At 53.3% G+C, this 23,520-nt stretch overlaps 1 protein-coding gene across 1 annotated transcript; it reads right to left on the bottom strand.

The window, feature by feature from the left end:
- Positions 1–145: 145 nt before the first annotated feature.
- SARDH (sarcosine dehydrogenase) lies at positions 146–23,255 on the bottom strand. Its single transcript, XM_079323903.1, is given in 22 exon segments — positions 146–1,892; positions 2,688–2,823; positions 3,815–3,956; positions 3,959–3,982; positions 4,226–4,388; positions 8,278–8,371; positions 8,968–9,115; positions 10,284–10,397; positions 10,898–11,036; positions 11,556–11,669; positions 12,428–12,511; positions 13,940–14,081; positions 15,844–15,934; positions 16,050–16,136; positions 18,083–18,212; positions 18,601–18,705; positions 19,803–19,903; positions 20,004–20,127; positions 20,505–20,684; positions 21,059–21,237; positions 22,224–22,527; positions 23,124–23,255. Coding segments are annotated over 21 exon segments (2,721 nt in total). The 5' UTR covers positions 22,522–22,527; positions 23,124–23,255; the 3' UTR covers positions 146–1,766.
- Positions 23,256–23,520: the final 265 nt, after the last annotated feature.

Raw genomic sequence — 23,520 nt, 5'->3', positions numbered from 1 at the left:
GCCACAACACCCAGCACTCCCCCCCTTCCTGCAGCTCCCCACCACGCTCCTTCCCCCGCTCAGAATTGTTCCACCCGACGCCAGTGGCTGGGAACAAACGATACCTCTAGGATGGGGTTTGGATAAAGGGGAGGGGCGGGGGGGAAGGGGGAATGACAAATCTTTTGTCAGGAAAAATTGCTCCATTAAATATCTAAATGTAAAATAAATTGCTTTTTGCTGTTGAGCTCTGAAGGGAGAACATTCAGGAGGAGCAAAAGAGAGGCTGGAGGTGCTGCAGGCTTGGTGCCTGTCCTTGCTGCCCTGGACAGGTGGGATCCAGGCCAGGTGGTCCCCAAATTTCCTCCCCAGCCACCTTGGGTGTAAGAGAAACCTCAGGTCAGAGCACTGCACACCAGAAAAGGCTTTTTAAAGCAAAACCTGATCTTCCAGGCACAGAGTGGATGCCTGGCTTGGCAGGGAGGCAGAATGCTCCTTCACTCATGGCAGGACTGTGGCCACCCCTCCCCTGCCCTCTGCCTGCCAGAGGGAGGGCAGTCACCTCCTATTCAAGAGAAAAACTCATCTCAATCTTGTTTTTTAATGTTTTCAGTAAAACCAAAGCATTTCAGAGTTCACGCTCTTGCCCGTGGCACGAGGGTAAGGAATTGAAATCAGCTCTAAAGAGGGTATGACCCAAGCAAACCTAGTCAAGGGAAAAAAAGGGAAGAGCAGGGAGTGAGATTATTTCTTCAGGCGGGTGAAAGCTTCATCAGAGAGCTCGGTGAGGGGAGCAGAGCAAGGGCTGGTGCTGGGGATTGCTGACCCCTGCCTTCAGTGCAGGCTGTGTGCGTGTGAGGGCAAAGCCTCCCTGCTGCCCCCGAGGCTGGCTCTGAGCTGCCAGAGGCTGCAGGGCTCTGAGCTCACAGCTGAGCCTCTGCCAGCATCCCCCTCTCTGGTGGGAGCCAAAAGGAGCCACCTCCAAGGTGACCTTTGGGAAATGCCACAAGGGAGCTGCCAGAGGTGAGGCCAAGGGCAGCTGTGGGGTCAGTGCTCCTGCTGGCACCTTACACCACACTGTGCCAGCAGCAGCCCAGGAAAACTGGGCTGCCCTGGATCCCTGGAAGAGTCCAAGGCCACATTAGAGCAACCTGGGGTAGTGGAAAGTGTCCCTGCCCATAGAATCCATAGAATGAGATGGGCTTTAGATCCCCTCCAACCCAAACTGCTCCATGATTTTGGGACTGTGACACACAAACACAAATAGCACTGGCAGAGAAGAGCCCCCAGCATGAGCCTGGGCAATGACCCTGCACTGCTGCCCCTTCCCTCCATGGCCCCAGCCCAGCAGAGTCCCCAGGGCCCAGCAGGATGAGGTGACACCCAGAGACATCAAGGCACCACAGGGACAGCAGGTTTGGAGGCTCCAGTTGTGTTAACAGCAGAGTTAGTTTAAAAAAAAATTCATTTCCAGGCAGCGTGAAACTACATTTGGGGGAAAAGAGTTTCCAGCAAAGTCAAGAATTGGAACCACTTCATGTGCAGTGAAACCAAAGTGTCTGCAGGCCAATTAACCCATGGGAAAGAATTATTGCTGCAGTGGCACCCTTCACTGGGAAAACAGCTTTAGAGTCTTTGGACTTTTTGGAATCTCTTCCTCCTCTCCTCTCTAATTTGACCCACGTTGACTTGAGGGGTTCCAGGCTGGTGCCTGGCTCTTGCAGCTGACCCCAGAGCCAGCTGGGGCTCCTGGGGGCTGGGACTCAGCCAGCAGCTCCTCTGCCCTCTCAGTAAAATCCTTTCACACGTTTGTTGTCGGGGTCGAACGGGGACTTGGTGTGAGCCTGGGCAGGGAAGGTCACTCCCATCCTCTCCAGCTGGTAGCTGCCACTCTTCACAAAATCCAGGGAAACCTGCAAGGCAGAGCCATAGAAAAAAACCCTGTAAGGCTCCAGCATCCCAGCCCCATCCCTGGGCAAGCTCCCACCCGCCCCACAGATCTGCTCTCTGCAGAAAACCCAGCTCTGCCATCCCAAGAGGATGTGAGGAAAGGAGGAAGAGAACTGTTAAAAGTACCCTTAAAAAAAATAAATTCAGTGTTGGAAAATTTTAGGTTTCTCATTTTAGCCATGGGGTGGTATACAATGGATAGAAAAAGGGGGAAATGAAAGTACAGGGGAAAGGGAAGAAAGGGAAAAAAGGAAAAGGAAAAAAAAGGAAAGGGAAAATGAAAAGGAAGAATATTGATCACTGGGATAAAATGGGGTTCCCAGGGGCAACTGGCCCACAAACCCACTTGCCTTGGGACTCTTGCAAGGATGCAGGATGAAAAAGCCAAGGCAAGCAGGAGCAGGGATCACAGCACACACACAGCTCTTGGCTGGCACAGACAGGGTCCCTGGAGGTGTCGCCCCTGTGCCCACAGCACACTGCTTAATGAGGGCACCTGACTGATTACCCAGGAGCCTCCCAGGGTTAATTAACAGCCTGCCCTGCTCCTATTGGCCAACATTAACTAACTCATTACTGCAATTAAATATTTGTTTGCAATTAACACCTGAGGCAGCATGGACCTCACCCAGTGACAATGGGTGACACGGGCTGTGGGTGGGTGACATTCCTCACCCTCCAGCCTGCACAGGGGAGCAGAGGGAGCTGCAGGTGCAGTGCAGGGAAGGGGGCTCAGCCCTCCCGGGGGCTGCACTCACCGGGCCCCCCGCGGGGTCACGGATGTAGCCGTAGGCGATGGTTTTGTCAATGGCAAATCCGAAATCTGCCCGCCGGATGTGGCCGACCACCTTGCCATCCCTCCAGACTGCCTCCAGGCCAAACATGGGCACCTTCCTGCAAGGCAAGGGCAGAGCTGCCACAGCAAAGCCCCTCCCTGGGCACAGGCTGGGCCCCCACTGCCCACAGGCTCATTCACTTCTCTGTTTTAAACCCAAAGTCCCTCCAGCACAATCTGGAAAACCTCCCAGGCAAAACAAGATCAACACCCTCACACCACTTGTAGCTAAATCTCCAACAGGGGGTTTGCAGTGGGATTTATATTAGAGGTGGAATTAGAGCATGAAAAACAGCTGAGCTGGCTCTCAGCCAAGCCCCACATGCATCCAGGTGTGGCACCTGTGTGTGCACACAGGGCTGGGTGGAGGTGCTGCTGCAGGATGGTCCTGGGGCTGGGAGAGCCAGGAGGGAGCAGATCCAGCACAGTGGATAAAGCATAGAGAGGATAAAGCACAGAGCAGATCCAGCACAGAGGGGATCCAGCACAGAGGATCCAGCACAGAGTGGATTAAGCACAGAGAAGCCAGCACAGAGTGAATCCAGCACAGAGAGGATCAAGCACAAAGCAGATCCAGCACAGATAGGATCAAGCACAAAGCAGATCCAGCACAGAGGATCTTGTACAGAGTATCCAGCACACAGTATATCCAGCACAGAGGATCCAGCACACAGCAGGTCCAGCACAGAGGATCCTGCACAGAGCAGATCCTGCACAGAGGATCCTGCACAGAGGATCCAGCACACAGCAGATCCAGCACAGAGGATGCAGCACAGCAGGTCCAGCACAGAGGATCCAGCACACAGCAGATCCAGCACAGAGGATCCAACACAGAGCAGATCCTGCACAGAGCAGATCCTGCATAGAGGATCCAGCACAGAGGATCCAGCACACAGCAGATCCAGCACAGAGGATGCAGCACACAGCTGATCCAGCACAGAGGATCCAGCACAGAGGATGCAGCAGACAGCAGATCCAGCACAGAGGATGCAGCACAGAGAATCCAGCACAGAGGATGCAGCACACAGCAGGTCCAGCAGCATTTCTCACTCGTCTGTGGTGAAGCACACCAGGCGGCGGAAGATGCCCTTGGCTTTCTGAGCCTCCACAGCCTCCCGGCCCAGGAAGGGGATGCTGGACTTGAGCTTGCAGGTGAAGGCCAGTCCTGCCTCTAGCGGGGTGTCATCGGGCGCAGGTCAGCGTGCCAGTGCCTGTACCCTGCAGGGAGCAGCACAGTCACCCCTGCCCTGCCACAGCACCAGGACAAAACAACCCCTGCACACCCTGCCCTTCCTTCACCTGGCCCTGGCTAACACGAGCCCACACAGGAATTCTCAGCACTCTGAGACTCTGCCACACCTCCAGTCCCCCTCACCCACCCTGAAGCTGAGGAAAAGCTCCTTGCCCTGGTGCCTGTGCTGGAGGGAAAGCAGGGAGTGGTGCTGTGAGGAGGGGCAGGACCTTTCTCGATGCTGAGGCTGTCGATGGCTCGGTAGCCGGCGTTGGCGATGCCGTGCCGGGCTCCTGCCTCCATCACCGCCCGGTAAACCTTCACACAGTCAGCCCTGGGCACATGCAGCTCCCAGCCCAGCTCGCCCACGAACGACAGCCTCATGGCACGGACCTGCAAAGGCAAGAGGGAAAACATCCCTGTGCTGGAGCTGGGCTGGGAGCTCCTGTGCCAGGGGAAAGGCAGCTCTGCCTGGGAGCCTCGTGGTGGAAGGCAGTTCTGTGCTCTCCTTTCTTGCACAAGGACAGGGTGAGAGAGAACTTCTCATCCCTGGACAACCTAAGCCTGGTACCTCAAACTCAGCTATCACCAGTGCCAGTGGGAAGAGGTGGCTGCTGGCAGCATCCCCTGGCTGCAGACTCCAGGGCTGGGGTGAGATGTGATGCTCCAGCTCCAGCTGAGCTTTTGTCTCCCTCTGCTGATCCATTGAGACAGGGAAGCTGGTCCCCACAGGACTGTCCTCCTTTTGGGGCATTTCATGTCCCTCCCACAAGGATGTTCCCTTCTGGGACACCCAGAGGCACCCAAAGTCTCCTGGGCAGGGGCTGAGCTCAGTGTCCTCATCCTTGTCCCACTCCCTGCAGGAAATGCTCAGGTTTCCCCACGGAGGTTGTTCCCAAGCTGTGCTGTCAGATGAGCCCCACACCAAAGGCAAGAAGCTCCAAGGAGGAATGAGCAGACTGGCACAAGGGACTCGGTGCTTCTCCAGAGAGGGCTCATTCCCAGGGATGGAGCTGGCTGCAGTCCCAGGGAACAGACTGCCCTGCCTGTGCTCCAGCAGCTCCTCACCCAGGCAGCCCTGCCTGCACCCTCCTGCTGGCCCTCTGAAATGTCTCCATCTTCAAAGCTTTCCAGCCAGCTGGGACCAGCCCAAATCAGACACTTTCCCTGGAGACAGCCCTTGAGTCTGAGCTGCCTTTCCCTCTGATTCATCCCATTGCATTTCTCCATTTCCACCCCCACAAAACCCCTCTGGTTCATCCCTTAGGGTACACATCCACTGCAAACACAGAGCTCACTTTGGGGGAGAGATTAACTCCAGAGTTTCACTCTGGGTTGTGATCTGTCCTGTTAACAAAGAGTTTCCAGCTCAGGACACACTCCAGGCTGGTTCTGGTGGCCTTGGGGCTGGCTCTGGATGTGGTTGGGACAGAAGCTGCATTTTGCCATTTACTGAGCTCTTACTCCAAGCAGAGCTGGTGCCAGCTGTGCTCTCTAATCCTGGAGACAAATGCAAGCAGACACCAGCAGCTGCTGCCCAAAGCAGGCACAAGTGCCCAAGGGCTGCCTGGGCTCTGTGCTGCCAGCATGGCCAGGGGCACAGCTGGCAACCCAAATCCATGGTACAAAAATCCTGTCCTCAAGCAGAGTTTAGGGCAGCTTGTGAGAAGCCTCAACCTCTGTAAAAGGTGGGAGAGGAAGGACCACCTAGGATGGAGAATTTATTTTGAGGCTCCTCCTGAGCCCTGCCCTGCAGTGAGGCTCAAAGGCTGGCAATCCCTCCCCCAGGAGCACAGGGGGCTCAGAGAAGCCTTTTCCTCTGCACAAAGGTGCCATCTAATTAGGGAACAGCCAGAGATGAGGCTGCTGTGAGGCAGCTTCCATCTTCACTGGGACAGGAGATGCTCTGGGGATTGACAGGCAACTTCCTGGCTCATTAACCCCATCTGTGACTGCTGCTGAAGTGCTCTCTGCAATCAAGAGCAAGTCACTCCTGGGAGAAACTTCCTCTCAAACCACCAGTGCTGCAGGAGAATGAGCATCCCAGCAAGAGCAGTGCCCCACAGAAATCAGGCAGCCCTGGAAATCTGGGGTGCCAGTGATCAGCTCAGCACAGGGAGAATTTGGGGCTGCCCCATGTGTGTGAACCCCAGGCAGGATTCACATCCCAGCACATGCTGAGGGCTGGACTCAGCGGCTCTGCTGGATTCCCATAGGAACAGGTCTTTCAGCTGGAGCTGTGGAACAGCCTCAGTTCCTGCATTTTTGTGCAGCAATTCAAAAGCATTCTAGGTACTGTAGAAAATGAAAACCTGAATTTTCCCCTGCCTCCAGCAGCGAGATTCAAAAGGGGACCTTTCTCTGCTGTTCCATACAATGAGAGACTCTATATATAAACTCACAAACCAGTCCATAATTTCCAGAGTCATTAACTCTGCTGGAACTCTCCTTTGACTCCAGCTGATTTTGTTCAACTACTGAGTTAATGCAGGAAAATCTCGGTGATAACTTTTTTAAGATGCTGGGTTCAGTTTAATGCCCCTGGAAGGTGATAATATCAGCAAAGGCTTCAGCCTGCTGCCCTGAGAAATCCTCCCACTAAATCTGGTGTGGGATGGGGTCCCTGCTATTCATCATCCAGTGGGATAAAGGAGATCTGCTGAAGGGTGGCCCTGGCAGGAGAGCTTTGCTTTGTCCATCGAAGAATCCACAAAATTTCTGCCAGCTCTATCTTCCTGGAAGGACTGGATTATTTATAACAAACTTGAAGTGAAATGCAAATAAACTCATCACACCCGTGGAGACAGGAACATTTCTACACCTTTCCCAGGGGATAAACAGATTATTACAAGATGATATCAGTCTGCTACAGGCTGACAAGGGAGGGTGTGGGAAGGATTAATAGAGGCTAAAATCCAGCATTTTGGACAACCTGCACCAGTGGATTGGCTTTGAAGTCCCCCAGGCCATGGTTCCCTCCAAGGGACACTGAACTTGCTGTGGGTTGAGTTGCCCAGGGTGCATTAATGACAATGGTGTGGAGATGAATCTGACTTGGGCCAAATCTGTGCCTTAGTTAAACCACCTTAAGGCCTGGCCAGGCTCTTGAATCACACCTAATTTGATTTACAGCATCCCTTCAGCAGGCAGCTGCAGTCGAATTAAAGCCTTTTTAATTCTGAATGAAAAGTGGCTGCACGTGGCTTAACCCAATTTCCTTAACATCCAGCTCCTGGCTCTCCTGCTGCCTTTTATGAGATTTACTGCTTCACCTTCACCTCCTCCATCCCCCACCAGGCACCAGCCTGAGTCCTGGGTCTCTCCTCCCAGGCAGCTCATCCTGCAGGAGAGGGATGCTCTGGGATCATGGCTGCACAGGTTTCCCATGGAAAGGAGGGGGTACAAATTTCACCCTCTCTTCAAAGTGTTTATGCAACCATAGGAATATTTCACATGGGATAAACATCACTGAGAAAACAGAGTTTCTCCAGGAAACCTTGCCAAAGCTTTTCACTCATACCCAGACTTGCCAGCAGCAGGTTGGACAGGACATTTCTCCTTTGAGAAAAATGACATTTCATGGCCATCAGCTCTTCTATTTAGGGTGTTTCAAGCAGGCTCAATCAACAGCTTCAGGGCATAAGTGAGCCCTGAAGCCTGGGCAGAAGCAGGGTGATTTGTGCCTGGATGGGAAGCTTAGGGCTGTCAGGCTTCTCCTGTAATCAAACACAGCAGTGCCAGCCTGCCCAGTCCCTACTGCCAGCACCTGACAAGCTTTGCATTAAATTGTCCCCATTTTTTTATGAGGAGGGGGAAATGGAAAGTGTCTGGAGTGTCAGGCAGATCTCATCACTGATGCTCTCCCTAATCCAAGAAGGAGCCTCTTGTTTCTCCAGCATCTCTGCAAAGCCATGAGTCACCCTGTCCCTTCCCCAGGCTCAGTGCTGTGACACCACTGGCAGAGCAGGATGGCACCTGGGAAGGGACAGGGAGGGAAACACCCTTTTCTCACTCCAGGTTTTGGTCTTTTCCTACAAAAAACACAACAAAACTCTCTGCAATGAAGTGGAGAGAGTTTGGCCAGAACATGTGGCTGCCCCATCCTGGGAGTGTTCCAGGCCAGGTTGGACAGGGTTTGGGGTAACCTGGGATAGTGGAAGGGGTGGAACAAGATGATCTTTCAGGTCCCTCCCAACCCAAAGCAGTGTGGGGTTCTGTGCCTGGCTGTGCAGGCTGTGGGTGCAGGAGCTCAAGGGCAGCTCAGGGAGTGGCCCCTTCCTACCTGGCAGCCTGCAGCTGTGGTGATTTTGTGTGTGGAGAAGGGGAAGGCCTCGTTGCTGAGGTCGGTGTCGAGCACTTCTTGGAGGACAACACGGCTGTGGGAAACAGCAAAGTGGGGAGACAGCAAAGTGGGGAGACAGCAAAGTGGGCACAGGAGGGGACTCAGCTGCCTGCCTGCCTGCCCTGAGGGTTATCCCCAGAACCTGCTCCCTCATGGCAAGACAGACTTCTCACTCAGCTGAGCTGGCTGATGAGAAATGCTGTGGGAGCCTCAAAAGAAATTTCAGTTCTATGGAAAATGGAGTGATACCCCAGCCAGATCAGCACTCATTGTCATGGGGCTCACACCTACCCCTGCAGAATACAGGGATCTGCACCTGAGGCAATCCCTCCCTCCATCCCTGCACTCTCCCTCCATCCCTGCATCCCTCCTTCCACCCCAGCATCCTTCCTTCTATCCCTCCCTCCATCCCTCCCTCCATCCCTGCATCGCTTCCTCCACCCCTGCATCCCTCCTTCCACCCCAGCATCCTTCCCTCCATCCCTGCTTCCATCCCTGCATCCTTCCCTCCATCTCTCCTTCCACCCCAACACCCTCCATCCCTCCCTCCATCCCTGCATTCCTCCTTCCACCCCAGCATCCTTCCCTCCATCCCTCCACCCCTGTATCCCTCCCTCTGTATCTGCTCACCTCAGTGGGCCCTGGATGCTCATCATGCCCAGCTCCTCTGAGCAGTCGAGGAGTTTGCACTGGAATTTCATGTCCTGCAGCACGGTGGTGATGTGGGACCAGTTGTGCTGAGCCACAGCCCCACCAATAGCCAGGTAATAGCCATCCCCTGGAACACAGTCCCGGGCAGCCTTTCAGGGCTGAGAGAGCTGGGCTGGGCTGGTTCTGCTCTGCAGAGCCTGAACTGCAGCCCTGAGCCTCTCCAGCTTGCCAGCCCTGGGTGGGGACTGGCAATAAAAGGGGGGTTAAAGAGTAGTGGGATTAGGGAAGGCTTGTGGGGCTCAGAACAGTGAAAACCAAATGACCATTAACAGTGAAAGTGTGTGTGAGCATCGCAGGAGAAAACTCCTTGAGACCATCTGCACTTCTGTCACCTTCAAGTGTGGAGGGAGCTGAGAGCTACAGGTGGGAGCAGGGAAAGCCACAGTGACCAGCCCATAACCAGTGTGGGAATTGTACTGAATGCAAGAAAGAATTTCATCTCCTCAGCAATCCTGGGTGGAAAAATCCCCAGGGATGGTGTTTGAGAGCTGATTAATATGTAATCAATCTTCCCTCTGTCTTTCCTGCCACTACAAAATTGCTCTCTGCTATTCTGTCACAATGATAATAAGTGCAGCCACCTACTGTAATTGGAAAAATAGACTTTGCTGTGATTAAACTCCTCCAGTGCCCGACAGAGCCTGCAGCTCTGCCAGCCACTTCCCACCCTGCTTCCCCTGCCAGTGTCCCAGACAGGAGGGAAGAAGGATTCTCCCACAAGGGAGGGAAAAATCGCTGTCACCCCACAGTGCTGGGGTGACACTGCCCCATGGCACAGCTGAAGGTGACACAGCGTGGGGACAGGGCTCTGTGGCACCCAGTGCTTGGCCAGAGCCGAGCTCAGCATCCTCCCCCACACTGCCTAATGCCACTTCTGCCCCCAGGGCTGCTCTGCTGCTTTTCAATCCCCCTTAATTGCAGCTGATAAGGGCTGGGACAGGGGTCAGAGCTGCCAGCCAGGGCTGGACAAACCCAATAACAGCTCTGAGCAGTGCAGGGCCCCGGGGACTGGGGCCATAATCAGGTTACAGGGACCGAAGGATAAGGGCTGGAAAAAGCCAGGTGGCTGCCATTAGGAAAATGCAATCAGCCCTGAGCCTGCAGCCCCTCCAGCACCAACAGACCCCAAAGACTGGAAAAGTCTTTGTAAAAGTGCATTGACACTGCAGAAAATCTGTGAATTCACCTGTGGGAAGGTGAGCCCAGCCAGAGAATGGGCAGAGTCAGGGTTTTACCTTCAAAGGCAGGGGCCAGGGAGGAGCCTGGTGCCCCGGGGCTGATCCTGCTGACAGTCAGGTCACTCTCCACCCCTCCCTGCTGGTTCAGCATGCAGGTGTACACGGTGGAGCCTGTGGGGACACGGGCACTGCTGCCCATCACCAGCCCCCGAGGGAGCTGGGTGCAGCAAAATGTGTCCCCATCCTGAAATCACCCGCCTGGCTTTGCCCTGGCTGGCCCTGAGTGTCCCAGCACCAGCAGAGGGAAAGGAATTATGGTTTTTTCCCTTTCCTTGCAGCCTTGGAAGTGCCAGGAGCTGCTTCCCAGCCTTGGAAAAGGGGACAACAAACCACAGCTGGCGAGAGTTGTGCTTGATTTACTGCAGCACCTACTGCACCTCCAGATGTGAGCCACAGCTGGAGCCTGAGGGAATCCTCCCTCCTTCATTCCCAAGCTCAGAACACTGAGCCCCTGTGTAAATAAGGAAGAATCCAGACTGTGCTGAGGAAAGGGGGAACAGCCTCTCCCACACGCTTCCCATACCCAGCCTTGAAAGGAAAAACCAGTCTGGGTTCCCCTGGGCTGCTCTGGGGCAAGATTTCCCCAGCAAAACGAGGAGCTGAGCCTGTACCTGGAGCTTTGCTCACATCAGCACTGAACAGCCAGTCAGCTGCTTTGGTAGCTTCGGGTCCAACCAGGTAGAATTTCCCAAAATAAGACATGTCAAAGAGAGCCAGGGCGTTCCTGCACGTTAAACATTCATTCTTGATCTGCAATTAGAGCAAACACTGAGGCTGAGCCATGCTCTCAGCCCACAAAGGGAAACACAAATTAAACCATTTACATAACAGGAAACGATACCAGGACACTTGCCTGGTGCCTTTAAAGGTTTCAAAATGCTCCTGAAAGAACAGGGGTTTGCTGGAGCGAGCCTGACAGGCCATTCCAAGTGCTTGATCTCATTCCTCACCTCACTAGCTCAGTGACAGTTATCATTAATAACACCCACATTTTATCAAATTGAATCTTCTCCCCCCCAAGCTCGTCTCAACACTTTAGGAAAGCAGCAGCATAATTCCCACGGCCTCTCCCCTGAGGTTTTTCAGCACAGGCTACACGTCTCTCTTAATATTTTGGTGACATTTTTTGTGACATTTTTTGCCGTTTTGGAGCTTCCCTTCCCTCCAAGCACCACCAACTCCCCCCAGAGCAGGGATGAGGCACGGGCTCGAAGCCCCCCAGCTCCCTGGGAGTTTGGGCAGGGCAGGGGGGCTGCCAGCCCCACTCACAATGTCGTGGTGAGGGGGGAAGTCGAAGGTGTACTCGTCCCCCAGCAGGCGGTTGTAGGTGTAGTCCCTGTGGCGCTGGCGGCCGTAGGCGCCGTAGTAATCATAATCCAGGACCTGGGCAGGGTGGGAGCAGGGGACAGGGAGGAAGAGGAGGTGAGGCTGAAGACAAGGAACTCCTTGGCATGTTCAACCCATTCCTGGAGAGATGGCTGTGCTGGTGGGTGACCACCATGGCGTCCCTGGGATGGGCTCCCACCTCAAAATCCTGCCCTCAGGGATGGATCCTCACCCAACATCCCAGCCCATGGGGTGGGTCCTACCAGAGCATCCTTGTCCTAAGGGATGGATCCTTCCCCAAACATCCCAGCCCATGGGGAGGGGTCCTACCAGAGCATCCTTGTCCTAAGGGATGGATCCTCACCCAACATCCCAGCCCATGGGGTGGGTCCTACCAGAGCATCCTTGTCCTAAGGGATGAGTCCTGACCACAACATCCTTGTCCTAAGGGATGGATCCTCACTCCAACATCCCAGCCCATGGGGAGGGTCCTACCAGAGCATCCTTGTCCTAAGGGATGGATTCCCATCCCAACATCCCTGCCCTCAATGATGGATCCTGTCCTAACATCCCAGCCCATGGGGATGGGTTCTACTAGAGGATCCTTGCCCTCAGTAGTGGATCCCCATCCCAACATCCCTGCCCTCAGTGATGGATCCTCACCCCAACATCCCTGCCCTCAGGAATGGCTCCTCACCTCAGTATCCCTGTCATGGTGAGGGGTCCCCACCCCAAAATCCCTGCCCTCAGTGGTGGGTCCTACCCCAGCTGGTGTCTCCAGGCTGAAGACCCCCCAAAAGCCCAGCTGTTCTTACCGGGGCTGCTCCCCCAGGGCTGAACCAGCCAGGTCTCTCCCAGCCATGCCTCTCCTGGAAAACACAGCCCTGCTGCAGCAGCTCCTGCACAGGAGAAATGGGAACAAACAGCTTCTTTTTAAAAAAAAACCCTTTCACAGCTTTTTGAGCAGCACTCAGGCTGCCCCCCTCAGGTGCAGATATCAGATTTGTGACCCCTTGGCTTTGGCTATCAACAAAATCAGCCCTGCAGTTTGTCTTTAAAAACAGGGTCAAACCTAAGAATGGCCTGATTTTTGTCCCCCTCAGGCAGGGTGTTTTCCTCAAGGGTGGTCAAGGGGCAGAGAGCCACAGCCCAGCTCTGCACCCCACCAAAACCCAAATTACTGACCAAGAGATGCTACATGCAGAGAGCAAGATACCCCACTATGTTTACAGAGTAATTATATAACAACATCTAATATTTATGTGGCAACCTTCTCATTCCTCCTCTGTGCTCTCAGGAAAATCTCTCTGCATGCAATTAATTAGGGATCCATTAAGACATCTTTGTTTGGAGCCTCCAGTTCAGGAAAGAATAGATTTTGTTGAACATCTCAGAAATCATTCAGTGCCTATTTATAAAACACAGCACATGTTCTGGAGCTGCATGGATAAATAGCAGCCTGTCAGTCAAGTGGGCATCACTTATTAGATGTGCTCTTAAAAAATAAATTGCATCCTCAGTGACAGAAAACAACTGAGCTGTCAACCAAACACTGGGGGCTGGTGGGCAGAGGTGTCTGTTTTAGTGCTTGAGCCTCTGCCCTCCAGTTGGAAGAGGAATGGTGTGATGTCAGTCAGAGGGAAGCAGGAATGGGCTTGGGAAATGTGGTTTTGCCAGGGCTGGGGCTGGCAGTGGGATGAGGCTCTGGTGCTGAGTGTCTTGAGGGATTTGGGGGGTTCTGGTGCAGCAAAATGCTGGGAATTGGGTTTTTCTCTCAAGTGCTGCATCTTGAGAGTGTTCACCTATGAGTATTTGTGTGAAGGAGGGGTGGAGCAGGAGGGAGCCTTGGCTGGTGGCTCCAGGGAGAAAAACCACTAAGGGGGTGCTGGCAAAACCACCTCCACAGAGGAACATCCTTCTTCCCACACTTCTCCTAGTGCCCCAGCCTCACTCCACATTGAGAAATGCTGTTTTGGGGAGAAACTGCTGCTAAATTGTGAGCAGGACACAGTGAGCAGAGGCAGGAGATTCCTGTGAGCACTCAGCACCCTCAGCCCTCTCAGCTGGCCATGGGATGGACTCAGCCTCAGAGCTCTCCTCTCCCCTTTTCCCTTGCCCAGTGACCACCACCAGGCTCTTAATCCATATCTGCTGAGTTAAATATCACAGGAATGCTCAGGGTTAAGCAGAACCCTCCCAGTGGGATCAGGCAGGGCTCTCCCCAGGAGGGATGGACGAGAGCAGAGCTTTTGCAGAACGACACAGCAGCACCCACTCCTTGTGAGCTCCTTCTTGCTGCTGTGAGGGCAGCCCAGGTGGTTCCTCACCTCGTGCAGGGGGTCCTTCCTCACATTCCTCCCTGCCAGGGGCTCATCATGGGGGAAGACCACCGAGTAGTTCTTGGCATAGGACTCGTGGCTGCGCTCCCGGATCCAGCGGTTGTTGTCGGTCAGGGAGTGGTGAAACCTCCTGCAAGATGGCAACATCTGGATGAGCCCACCAGCTCATGGCCTTCTTGACCAGACCCAGGTGTGGATGCAGCTGCTGGTGTGAAATTGCTACTCCTGCTCCAGTTTTGTGGGTAGGAGCAGAGGAACCAAGCTGGGCTCGGTGCTGCAGTCCCCACTGAACTCCCACCCCTGGGAGCAGAATACAGCCCAGCTGAGGAGGGGAAATAGAAAAAAATATTAAACTTTAGGTCAATTCTGCCCCATTTCAACATGGGACCAGCCTCAGGGCATACCTGGGTTTAAACACAGCCCTGATGAGGGAATGAGTCCTGAATATTACTTATATTTTTCACCCAATTCTCCCTAGGCTGAAGTATAAATAAAAGCCCAAATTATTTTCAATTCATTTCAAGTATTTGCATCTTTCAAACAGAAAATCTCCTTGAAGGAACGTCCCAGCTCAGCCCATGGTCAGGCTATTAATGCCAGAGACCTGTGACTCACAGGGAGCAGCCTTGGGCACGAGAAAAGGGACACAAACCCTGTCCCAGGGCTGGAGAAAGGGAGCCAGACAGGGCATGAAAGAAAAAATGACATTTCCAGGGATTTCTAAAAGGATACTTCCAGCTTCTCTCCTTGCTGACTGGGCAAGGAGGAGAGGCAGGGCATGGGGCTGAGCCCTGCAAGGAATCCAAGTGATGCTCCCCAAGAGTTGTGAGAGCAGCTGCCTCTTCTGCTGGCAGAAGGTGACAGATGGCATGTCACCAGCACCCCTGGTTGCCCCTAAAGCCTCAGCCCCTTCACCAAAGAGCTGAATTTTTGACAGCAGCAAGCAGGCAACAGCTGCCAGATGAAATATTTACAAGCAAATGTTCTGAGAGGATAAATATTGAAATGTGTGGAAAAGGGAGTTATTTAAAGAGGAGCTTGGTAATTGTCACACAAAGGAAGGAATGGGACTGACAGCTTGATGCCAGGGCACATGGGGCAGGGGAGATGTTTGGGTGCAAAACCCCTGGCTGGGGTCCCTTGCTGCAGGTCAGGGGGGCTGTGCTGCTGCCAACCCAGTGGGATTTCTCCATCTCTCCATCCCCATCCTGAGCCCCATGGTGGGAGGGGGCAGCTGAAGACATCCCCCATCTCTGCAGGTCCCTCACCTCCACAGCCCAACCAGCTTGGCCACTACAGCAACGTGAGATTCTCAGAGCTTTGTCCCCAACAAGGTGGCTGCTGTCACTACAGCCCTGTGAGAGTGCCCAAACCCACTCAAAGACAATCAAGCAAGTCAAAAGCAATTACTGAGCCAACATCTGCACAGCCACAGCTCCCAGCCCGGGTGGTGCTGCAGGGGGGGCTGAGCTAATCTTTGTGCTGTTGAAATCATCCCCCCGATTATTAACTTAGAGGATTAGGCACGGCACTAATTGAACAACAAAACCCAAACTTAATTACCCCGTCCTTCCCCATCTCCTTGTGCCTGATGGAAGCTGTTTGTGTGGAATGAGGCAAATGAGATAAACCCCACGTGTACATTCATGAAAGCACTGTGTGTAATTGATTCTGGCTCCTTGGAGGGACACAGACACTGCCTGGACACCCATTCCTGATGGCAGCCCTGCCTCAGAAGCACCCCAAGGAGCAGGCAGGGGTGAGGGGTGCCCTAGAAGGAGCTGCCAGGCAGGGGTGAGGGGTGCCCATGGCCAGGCAGGGGTGAGGGATGCCCCAAGAAGCAGCAGGGGTGAGGGGTGCCCTAGAAGGTGCTGCCAGGCAGGGACACTTGCCTGATGTCGTAGCTGTACATGTCCTTCTCTGGCCGGCCGTGGATGATCCAGTGAGCCAATTCCTTGCCACAGCCACCTCCCAGCATCATCCCTGGGGAACAGAGCAGGCTGCAGACCAGGCCAGGAGGCCAAGCATGGCTGTGGAATGCCAGGATCTGCCTGGGATCCCATGCCAGCTGGTTGTGACCCCTTTGGGTGTCTCTTACCAGCGCTGTTGAAGCCACAGCCAAGGAAGAACCCTCGGACTTCTGGAGCTTCTCCCATGAGAGGTTTGTGGTCAGCTGTGAATGACTCTGAAAAGCAGAGAGGGGATGTGCCAGGGAGGCCAGGATCACTCACTCTGGGGACTTTACAAGCAGGTTTCCTGCAGCCTCCTGTGCTGACCTCGTCCTGCTCCCAGAGAGGTCAGCCTGGCCAGAGCTGGAACAGCACCAAGCACTGCCCTGCATGGGTTTTTGGAGTTAGACTGAAAATGTGGGAAGCAAAGTGGATTCCCCAAGAGAAGGTGGACAAGGCACTGTGAGGGCTCTTTATCCCTTTCCAATTCCCAGTCAAGGACTGCACTGATCACTGTTGCCATTTTAACATCTGGGCTGATTTCCTGAGGGTGTATTCCACCTTTGTCAATCCCTGCTGGGAAATTCCATGACTTTGAGCCACTTGGCTCAGGTGAGGGAGGGCTGGGGATGTGCTTATAATGTCTCCTGCTGCCAGTGCTATTCCATAGGGCCATCAACCATGGAAATCCTACAAATCCTCACCAGGGAGGACAGCAAAGCCCCTGACAGAGGTGTGCAACCCTTCTTGTTTGATGGTGGTTCATCCATCCATGCAAAAGGAGAGAGGGAAAGCTGAGTTCAATGTGGTTTTTCCCCACTTAGCAATGCCCAGTTTGTTTCCCCTGGTCCCTGCTCCAGAGAAGGCAGGAGCAGAGCCAGATTATTCCCACCAGAGCAGCTCCTCACGTGCCAATATCCCTGAACAGATATTCCAGGCTACAAACTCAGTGAGTTAATGGAGCAACAGCCAAAACACCTCCCCTGCCAGCAGGGCTGACTTTGCCCTGGGACAGGGCTGAGGGCTCCAGGGATCTTGGCATGGTGACCACAGCAGAGGGGACAAAGCCTTTGCCATTTGCTTCTGCCCAGCATGACTCAGCTGCCACAGGCTGCTGGTTTCAATCAAGAAGGAGAAAAGGAGGAGAGCTGAGCCTTGGCAAATGACATTATTGTACTACAAAGAGGAGACATTCATCCAGAGCAGCCAGCTCTGCTCTGCTCCCAGCACAGTGTAATCAAACCACTGGACCCAGGGCCAAGGTCTCCACCTTGTACAAGTCATGTTTGATCTGCTGCAGGGCACAAGATGTGCCCTGCTTTCCCCTCATACAACCCAAAGAGTTTCTCTTGAAGTGCCTCAGCAAAAAGAGCTTTTATTACAGTTGATTTTTTAGTGCATAGTGGATTTTAAGGCCAAACCAAGTGTGCAAGGCTTGGGCTCAATGTCTGGCACCACCTTCAGCTGCCACTGCAGGAATGGCTTTAACTCCACACCAAATTGCCTGGGATGTAAATCTGGGTGAATCTAACATCACTCGACCAAGTAATAAAAATAATTATAGAAGATAACACTCGGTAAAATAACAGCCACTGCTTAAAAACATCTGCCCCTTAATTTTCCAGTCCAGTGGCCACAACATCAGCTGGAAATCCATTTACTCCCAGACAGGCAGTCAGCTCCCCAGGGAAATGGTTTTAAACTGAAAGAGGGACAACTGAGGTTTAAGAAATCTATATGATGATAAGAAATTAAAATGTAGAAGTTATTTACAAGAAGGTGGTGAGGCCCTGGCACAGGGTGCCCAGAGAAGCTGTGGCTGCCCCTGGATCTCTGGAGGTGTTCAAGGTGAGGTTGGATGGGGCTTGGAGCACCCTGAGATAGTGGAAGGTGTCCCTGCCCATGGCAGTGGAGCTGCAATTAGATAATCTCTGAAGATCCCTTCCAAGCCAAACCCTTCTGTGAGTCTCTGAATATGTGATTCTATTTCTCCACCCAGGCTAGGCCTGGAATGCCACCCCTTGGAAGATGCCACCACTGCAGCCAGACCAGCAGGACTTTCTGTGTTTTCAGAGAGTTTTTCTTCTCCTCAGGTTATAAAGTTTCCCTTTGCCTCCAGCAGGATCTTTGGAGAAACCCAGCCACCCTGGTGCCACCACAGTCGTCACTACAGCCACCTTACCTGGCCCACAGACTGTGGATTTAATTCCTGTTTTCTCCAGAACTGGCACTCTGTTGACAGCACCTTCAATGTGTTGCATGAAAACATCCCAGTCCAGGTCAAAGAGGCCAAAAGCAAATTTTTCAGATACCTAAAGGTGAGGAACAAGAATCGGGACACGGAACAGAGGATGGTGTGACACCTTCTCATCTCAGGCAGCCTCGGAGAAGATAAATCAAGGCTGCATTGAATCTCTGGGATTTGGGGTTTTCTCAAACAACCCAGACAAACCTGAAATCTGAATTAAGGACAGAGGGATGGGCACAGCAGCTTCTGGCTCTGCTGTTGCCTCTGCTCTGCATATCTGTGCCACAGACAGCCCCAAAGGGGAGATGCTCCCCCTGCTTCCCCCAGCAGCCACCAGAGCTCGGTCCCTGCAGGATGTGGGGGCTGAGTGCTCACATCTACACCCACTCCTCCGAGGTGGCTTCCCTGGAAACCTGCCTCATTCCCCCAGAAAACCTCCGTGCTGCACTCACCTCCTCCCAGAAGATGGGGTTTGACTCATACCCACCCACGGAAAGGGCATCGCCTTGGAGACGCAGATAGACCGAGGCATCGTGATCACGAACGTTGGGCATGTTCTGAAAATGGGGAGGGGGAGCCCAGGGGTCAGGGGAGGCCAAGAGCCATGGGCACAGCCCTACAGCACCCAGCAAGGGCACAGTGAGGGCAGCAGTGACCTGCTGAGGATGGGACATGAAGTGGCCCTGTGGGTGCTCAATCAGCAGCGGAATTTGGGCACAGCGTTGCCCCAGGAGGAAACACCCAGCTAAGCTGGCCAAAGCATGGGCAGAGCAGCTCACACGGAACCTGAGCAGCACCCAGGGGTGCCCTGGGGACAGGAGCAGCCCCTGTGGTTGATCCTAGCTCAGCAATCATCCCTCCTCTGCCAGCCGCCTCCGCAGGAGGATGCGGCAGCTCGACACGCAGGCAGCGGTGCACGAAGAATGAGGGATTTGTTCTTGTGAATAATGGATGGGGAAACATTTAGATAACACTGAAGAATCGTTGTAGGGCCTGCTGAAACCCGTGTTGACAAGTGGAATTAAGTGGATTGAACAGGAGGCACTGAGGTCTGCGAGCTGCAGACTCTCCTCTGAAATCCTTCTTGCTGCATACAGCCCAGTGCAGTTACTGGGACAGAAATGTAATCATGGACCACAACACTTTTTACTATGAGGCACCTCCTGCTGAAAGGTCAGGCACAGACTGTGTCAGCAGGATGGAAACTAATTAATGTGTCACCCTCAGTGCACTGGGCCTGAGAGAATGAAGCCTATTTCAACTCCTGAGCAGTTCTCCACAGCCAGATGGCAGGAACAGATTTATTGGGGCAGTTTAGAAACGCTTGGAGAGCTGCACCTCTGCCTGCCAGGACTTGCTCAGAAAGGGTCTGGGATCTTTATGACTGCTGCTATCAGACACCAAACACAGAGATTCTGAGAGAAAAAAAAAATACTGCTGGTTGTAACCTCGTTAAATATTAAATCTGGCTTTGCTCAGGGTGGTCTGACAGTCTTGCTAAGGGGGGAGCACTCCCCTGAGATCAGAGCCTGACCTGGCAGGAATGAGGAGGTACCATTCTGGGGGGGGGGTTCCCTGGAAGGGACAGGGGTCTTTCTGCCTCTGCAGCCCTGTCCCCCAGAGCAGAGGAGCCGGGGTGCAGCTCAGCACTGACCTGGATGCCCTCGATGCGCTCGGTCACCACGTAGGCGTGGTGCATGGCCACCAGCGGCACGTGCACCCCTGCCATCCTGCCCAGGGCCCGAGCCCACACTCCTGCAGGGACAACAAGCCCGTGCTGAGCCCCTCTCCGTGCCCCAGGCAGCTGCAGGGACACACAAGCCACCCAATGCACCCCCGTGCCCTGCCCCTGTACCTGCACAGTTCACCACGCAGGGAGTCTGGATGGTCCCGTGGGCTGTCTCCACTGCATGCACCCTCTTCACCCCAAAATCATCAGTTCTCACCTGGATGCCTGTGACAGGGCAGTTCTCGATGATCTGGTGGCAGAGTCACAGCAAGGTCACCAGGGCAGAGGAACAGCCCTGCTCAGCTGACATCCCAAATCTGGGAGAAGTGAACCTAAGCAGTGTTCTGAGTGCCTTGTCTTGCATCCCAAATCTGGGAAAAGTGAACCTAAGCAGTGTTCTGAGTGCCTTGTCTTGCTTCTAAAGGTCTTTCTTGCACCCTCTATTTCCCCTGGATCTCATGGTTCCTGCCAGCTTTGTCACTGTGACCCAACCAAGAGGACAACACCCTTCTTGGGAAAATCCCAAATCTGCAGGAGCAGCTCTGCCCCAGTGAGAAAGGAGGAGGTGAAGAAGGCAGGGGCTGAAACCAACAGGCATTAATGAGTGAATTACTAATTAAGAACTACCGTAGCGCCTCTGGCAGCTGCTGCTCTGGCAAGAGTGGAGCAGGTGCCAGCAGGGTCCATGGTGCCATCCTTGGGGACGTACAGGGTGCCATACAGGTCATCAATGTTCATCAGAGGGTACAGGTCCTTGGTCTGTGACGGGGTCAGCACATGGGACTCCACACCATACACCTTCCCCAGCTGCCAAGGGACAGGAAAAACTGCTCAGGTGAGGAGCAAAAGCTTTGTTCATGAAGCTGCTGAAGGAGGAGGAGGAGGAGAATCCCAGGACATGTTTATCTCCCTAAATCCAGCGTGGGGTGATGCTCACATTTCAGGGAATATGGCCCTGTTTCCAAATTCAAGCTTTCTGTGCAGCTGGAAAAGTGATGCTGCACAATGGGGAAAGCGATGCTACCACTACTTAAACGGTCAAAAATGCAAGGCTGGATTCAATTTTGCCAACTTTGGAGGAGTTTGACGGATTGTGGCTGCTGTCTAGTGAGGGATGGGACATTCAGAGACCCCCAAACCACCCCGTCCTGCATCCCCCCGCGCCGGGGGACACCCCCTACCGACATGAGCCTCTTGTACTCATCCAGGCGCTGCTTGTTGGAGGCGATGAAGAGCCCCCCGTTCTCCACCCAGCCCGTGTGCAGCCCGGTCTCGGCCGGCAGCTCCCGGCTGACCACATCCCTGGTGTGAGCCAGCAGCTCCACCTCCACATCGCTGGGGCGCAGCTGCCACAGGAGACCTGCGGGGACACGCGCGGGGCGGGACAGGCGCTCTGTCACCTCCCCGCCACCCGCGGGGGGATGCACGGAGGGTCCCCAGGTCCGGCGGGGCTCGTGCTCCATCTCGTGGATTTGTGGGGATGCTACAGAACCACGGGTTGCTGTTCTCTTCGGGTTTTAAATGGGTGGGGAGAAGGGGGTGTGGAGTGGGTGGATCCCAAAAGTGGGGCAAAAAAACCCCCAAACCTTTTATTCATCTATATATATTTATATATTGTATATTTAATATAAATATATATATATATATATAAATATTAAATTTAAATATAAATTATATATATAGTTATATATATTATAGATATACTTATAATATATACTTTTATTATTATACACACTATAAATATATATTTATATATCATATATACTATATAATATATATATTTATATTATATAACTATATATATTTATATATATATAAATGGGGCAAACCCCATTTTATTTATATATTTCATATATATTTATCTCTGTATATATTTATATACATTTATATATTATACATAAATATATATCTCTAGACATATTTTATATTTATATATGTTATATGTTATATGTTATATGTTATATGTTATATTTATATTTATATTTATATTTATATTTATATAAAAGTTTATATTTATATAAAAGTTTATAGTTATATAAAAGTTTATGTGCCTCCCTGCCAAAGAAAACTTGCTTTAGAAAGGAGGGAGAGGGGGAGGAACTGTGGGAATAAAGCGTCTCCTTTTCCTGCAGACACATAAATCATGGGGAGGGGGACGAAAAAAAAGGAAATTTGGGGGACGTTTAAAAAAAAAAGATTATGGCAAAAGAAAAAAACAGGAAAAAAAAAATAAAAGAGAAAAACCAGAATTTTTCAGGCCTTCCAGCCCATCTCATCAGCACATCCCCATCAGCCGGTACCATGCTCCACCCCAAGGCGCAGCATCCCTGTGCCCCACTCACTCACCCGCCGTGTGCCAGGTGGTGCCCGAGGTCAGGCGGTCCCTCTCCAGCAGCACCACGCCGCTGACCCCCATCCTGGCCAGGTGATAGGTGGTCTGGCAGCCCAGGCTGCCCCCTCCCACCACCACCACCTGCGCGGCGGCGGGCGGGGGCCGGCTGGGCTCCCTGCTCCCGGCGCCCTCCTCCCGCAGAGTTTTTTGGTACGGGACGCTCTTCTTGGCCGTGGGGCCCGAGGCGCTGCTGAAGGGCCGGGGGCTCCTCCAGGGGGCTGCTGCCCGCCAGGCGCGGCTCAGGTAGGACATGTCCAGCTGTGAAACCCGGATTGCCTGGCTGGCTCAGCTCGGCACCGCCTCTGGATGCTGTGCAGGGTTCGAGTGAGCCCTGAGCTCATCCCTGTCCAGCTCCCAAACACCCTCCAGAGGGACCCCTTAAAAACGGGCTTGGGGATTCCCAGGGCACAGCAACGCTGTGCTTGTTCATGCCTCAATAAACCTAAACCACTTTTTTTTTTTTTTTTTTTAATTTTCTTTTTTTCTCCCACTAGAGCTGTTTGGCCACAGAGAAGGTGCCAGGTTTGCTCCCTATCAGAAGGTGGGGGAGAAACAGGGACAGATCCTGGCTGTGCACACTACAACCCCTGTGCAGGTCCTGGCTGAGAACCCAGCTCAAGATTTGCTCCTGGAACAAGATTTTGGGTGCACATAAGGAGTGCAGTGGGGCCAACACAGACCCCCCTACACAAAGCACAGGCCATGACTGGGGTCTGCCCTGGGGATCACCTCTCTGCTTGCTGCCATGTGGCCACCAGAGCACCCACTGTCCCCCCATTGTCCCCCCAAAGCTTCAGGCTCCCATTGGAAATGCTGTGACAGCCCATGGCACATTCCCACCAGGCACCACTCACCAACAAGGCTCACTCCAGGCTGCCTTTCCCTGCCAGGATATCGTGGGGCCCCTGCCTTCCTCTGATGCTCTCCTCCTCCTCCTCCTCCTCTTCCGTCCCCTGCTGCAAAAAATATTAACCAGCACTTGCAGGCGAGCAGAGCCAGCCCGAGCAGATAAAAAAGAGAGACTCACCTCCCTTGTTCCTCTCTGCTGCTTCCCAAGCAAGACAAAAAGTCTGGCAGAGTGAAGAAATTCAAAGCAGGGAGGAAAATGCTGCTTTTCTCCCTAACTCAGTGGCCAGCAGACAGCAAACAGCCCAGCTGGGGCCAGGGGGACTCGCAGCCTCCAGGGCTGGCTCGGTGCTGGCTGGAGCTGTCAGCTGGATGCCAGAGAGCAAACACGGTGAGGAAAGGCAC

The sequence above is a fragment of the Erithacus rubecula genome (assembly GCF_903797595.1).
Source record: "Erithacus rubecula genome assembly, chromosome: 21".
Taxonomy (NCBI): domain Eukaryota; kingdom Metazoa; phylum Chordata; class Aves; order Passeriformes; family Muscicapidae; genus Erithacus; species Erithacus rubecula.
This window is presented reverse-complemented; position numbering and strand designations above follow the sequence as displayed.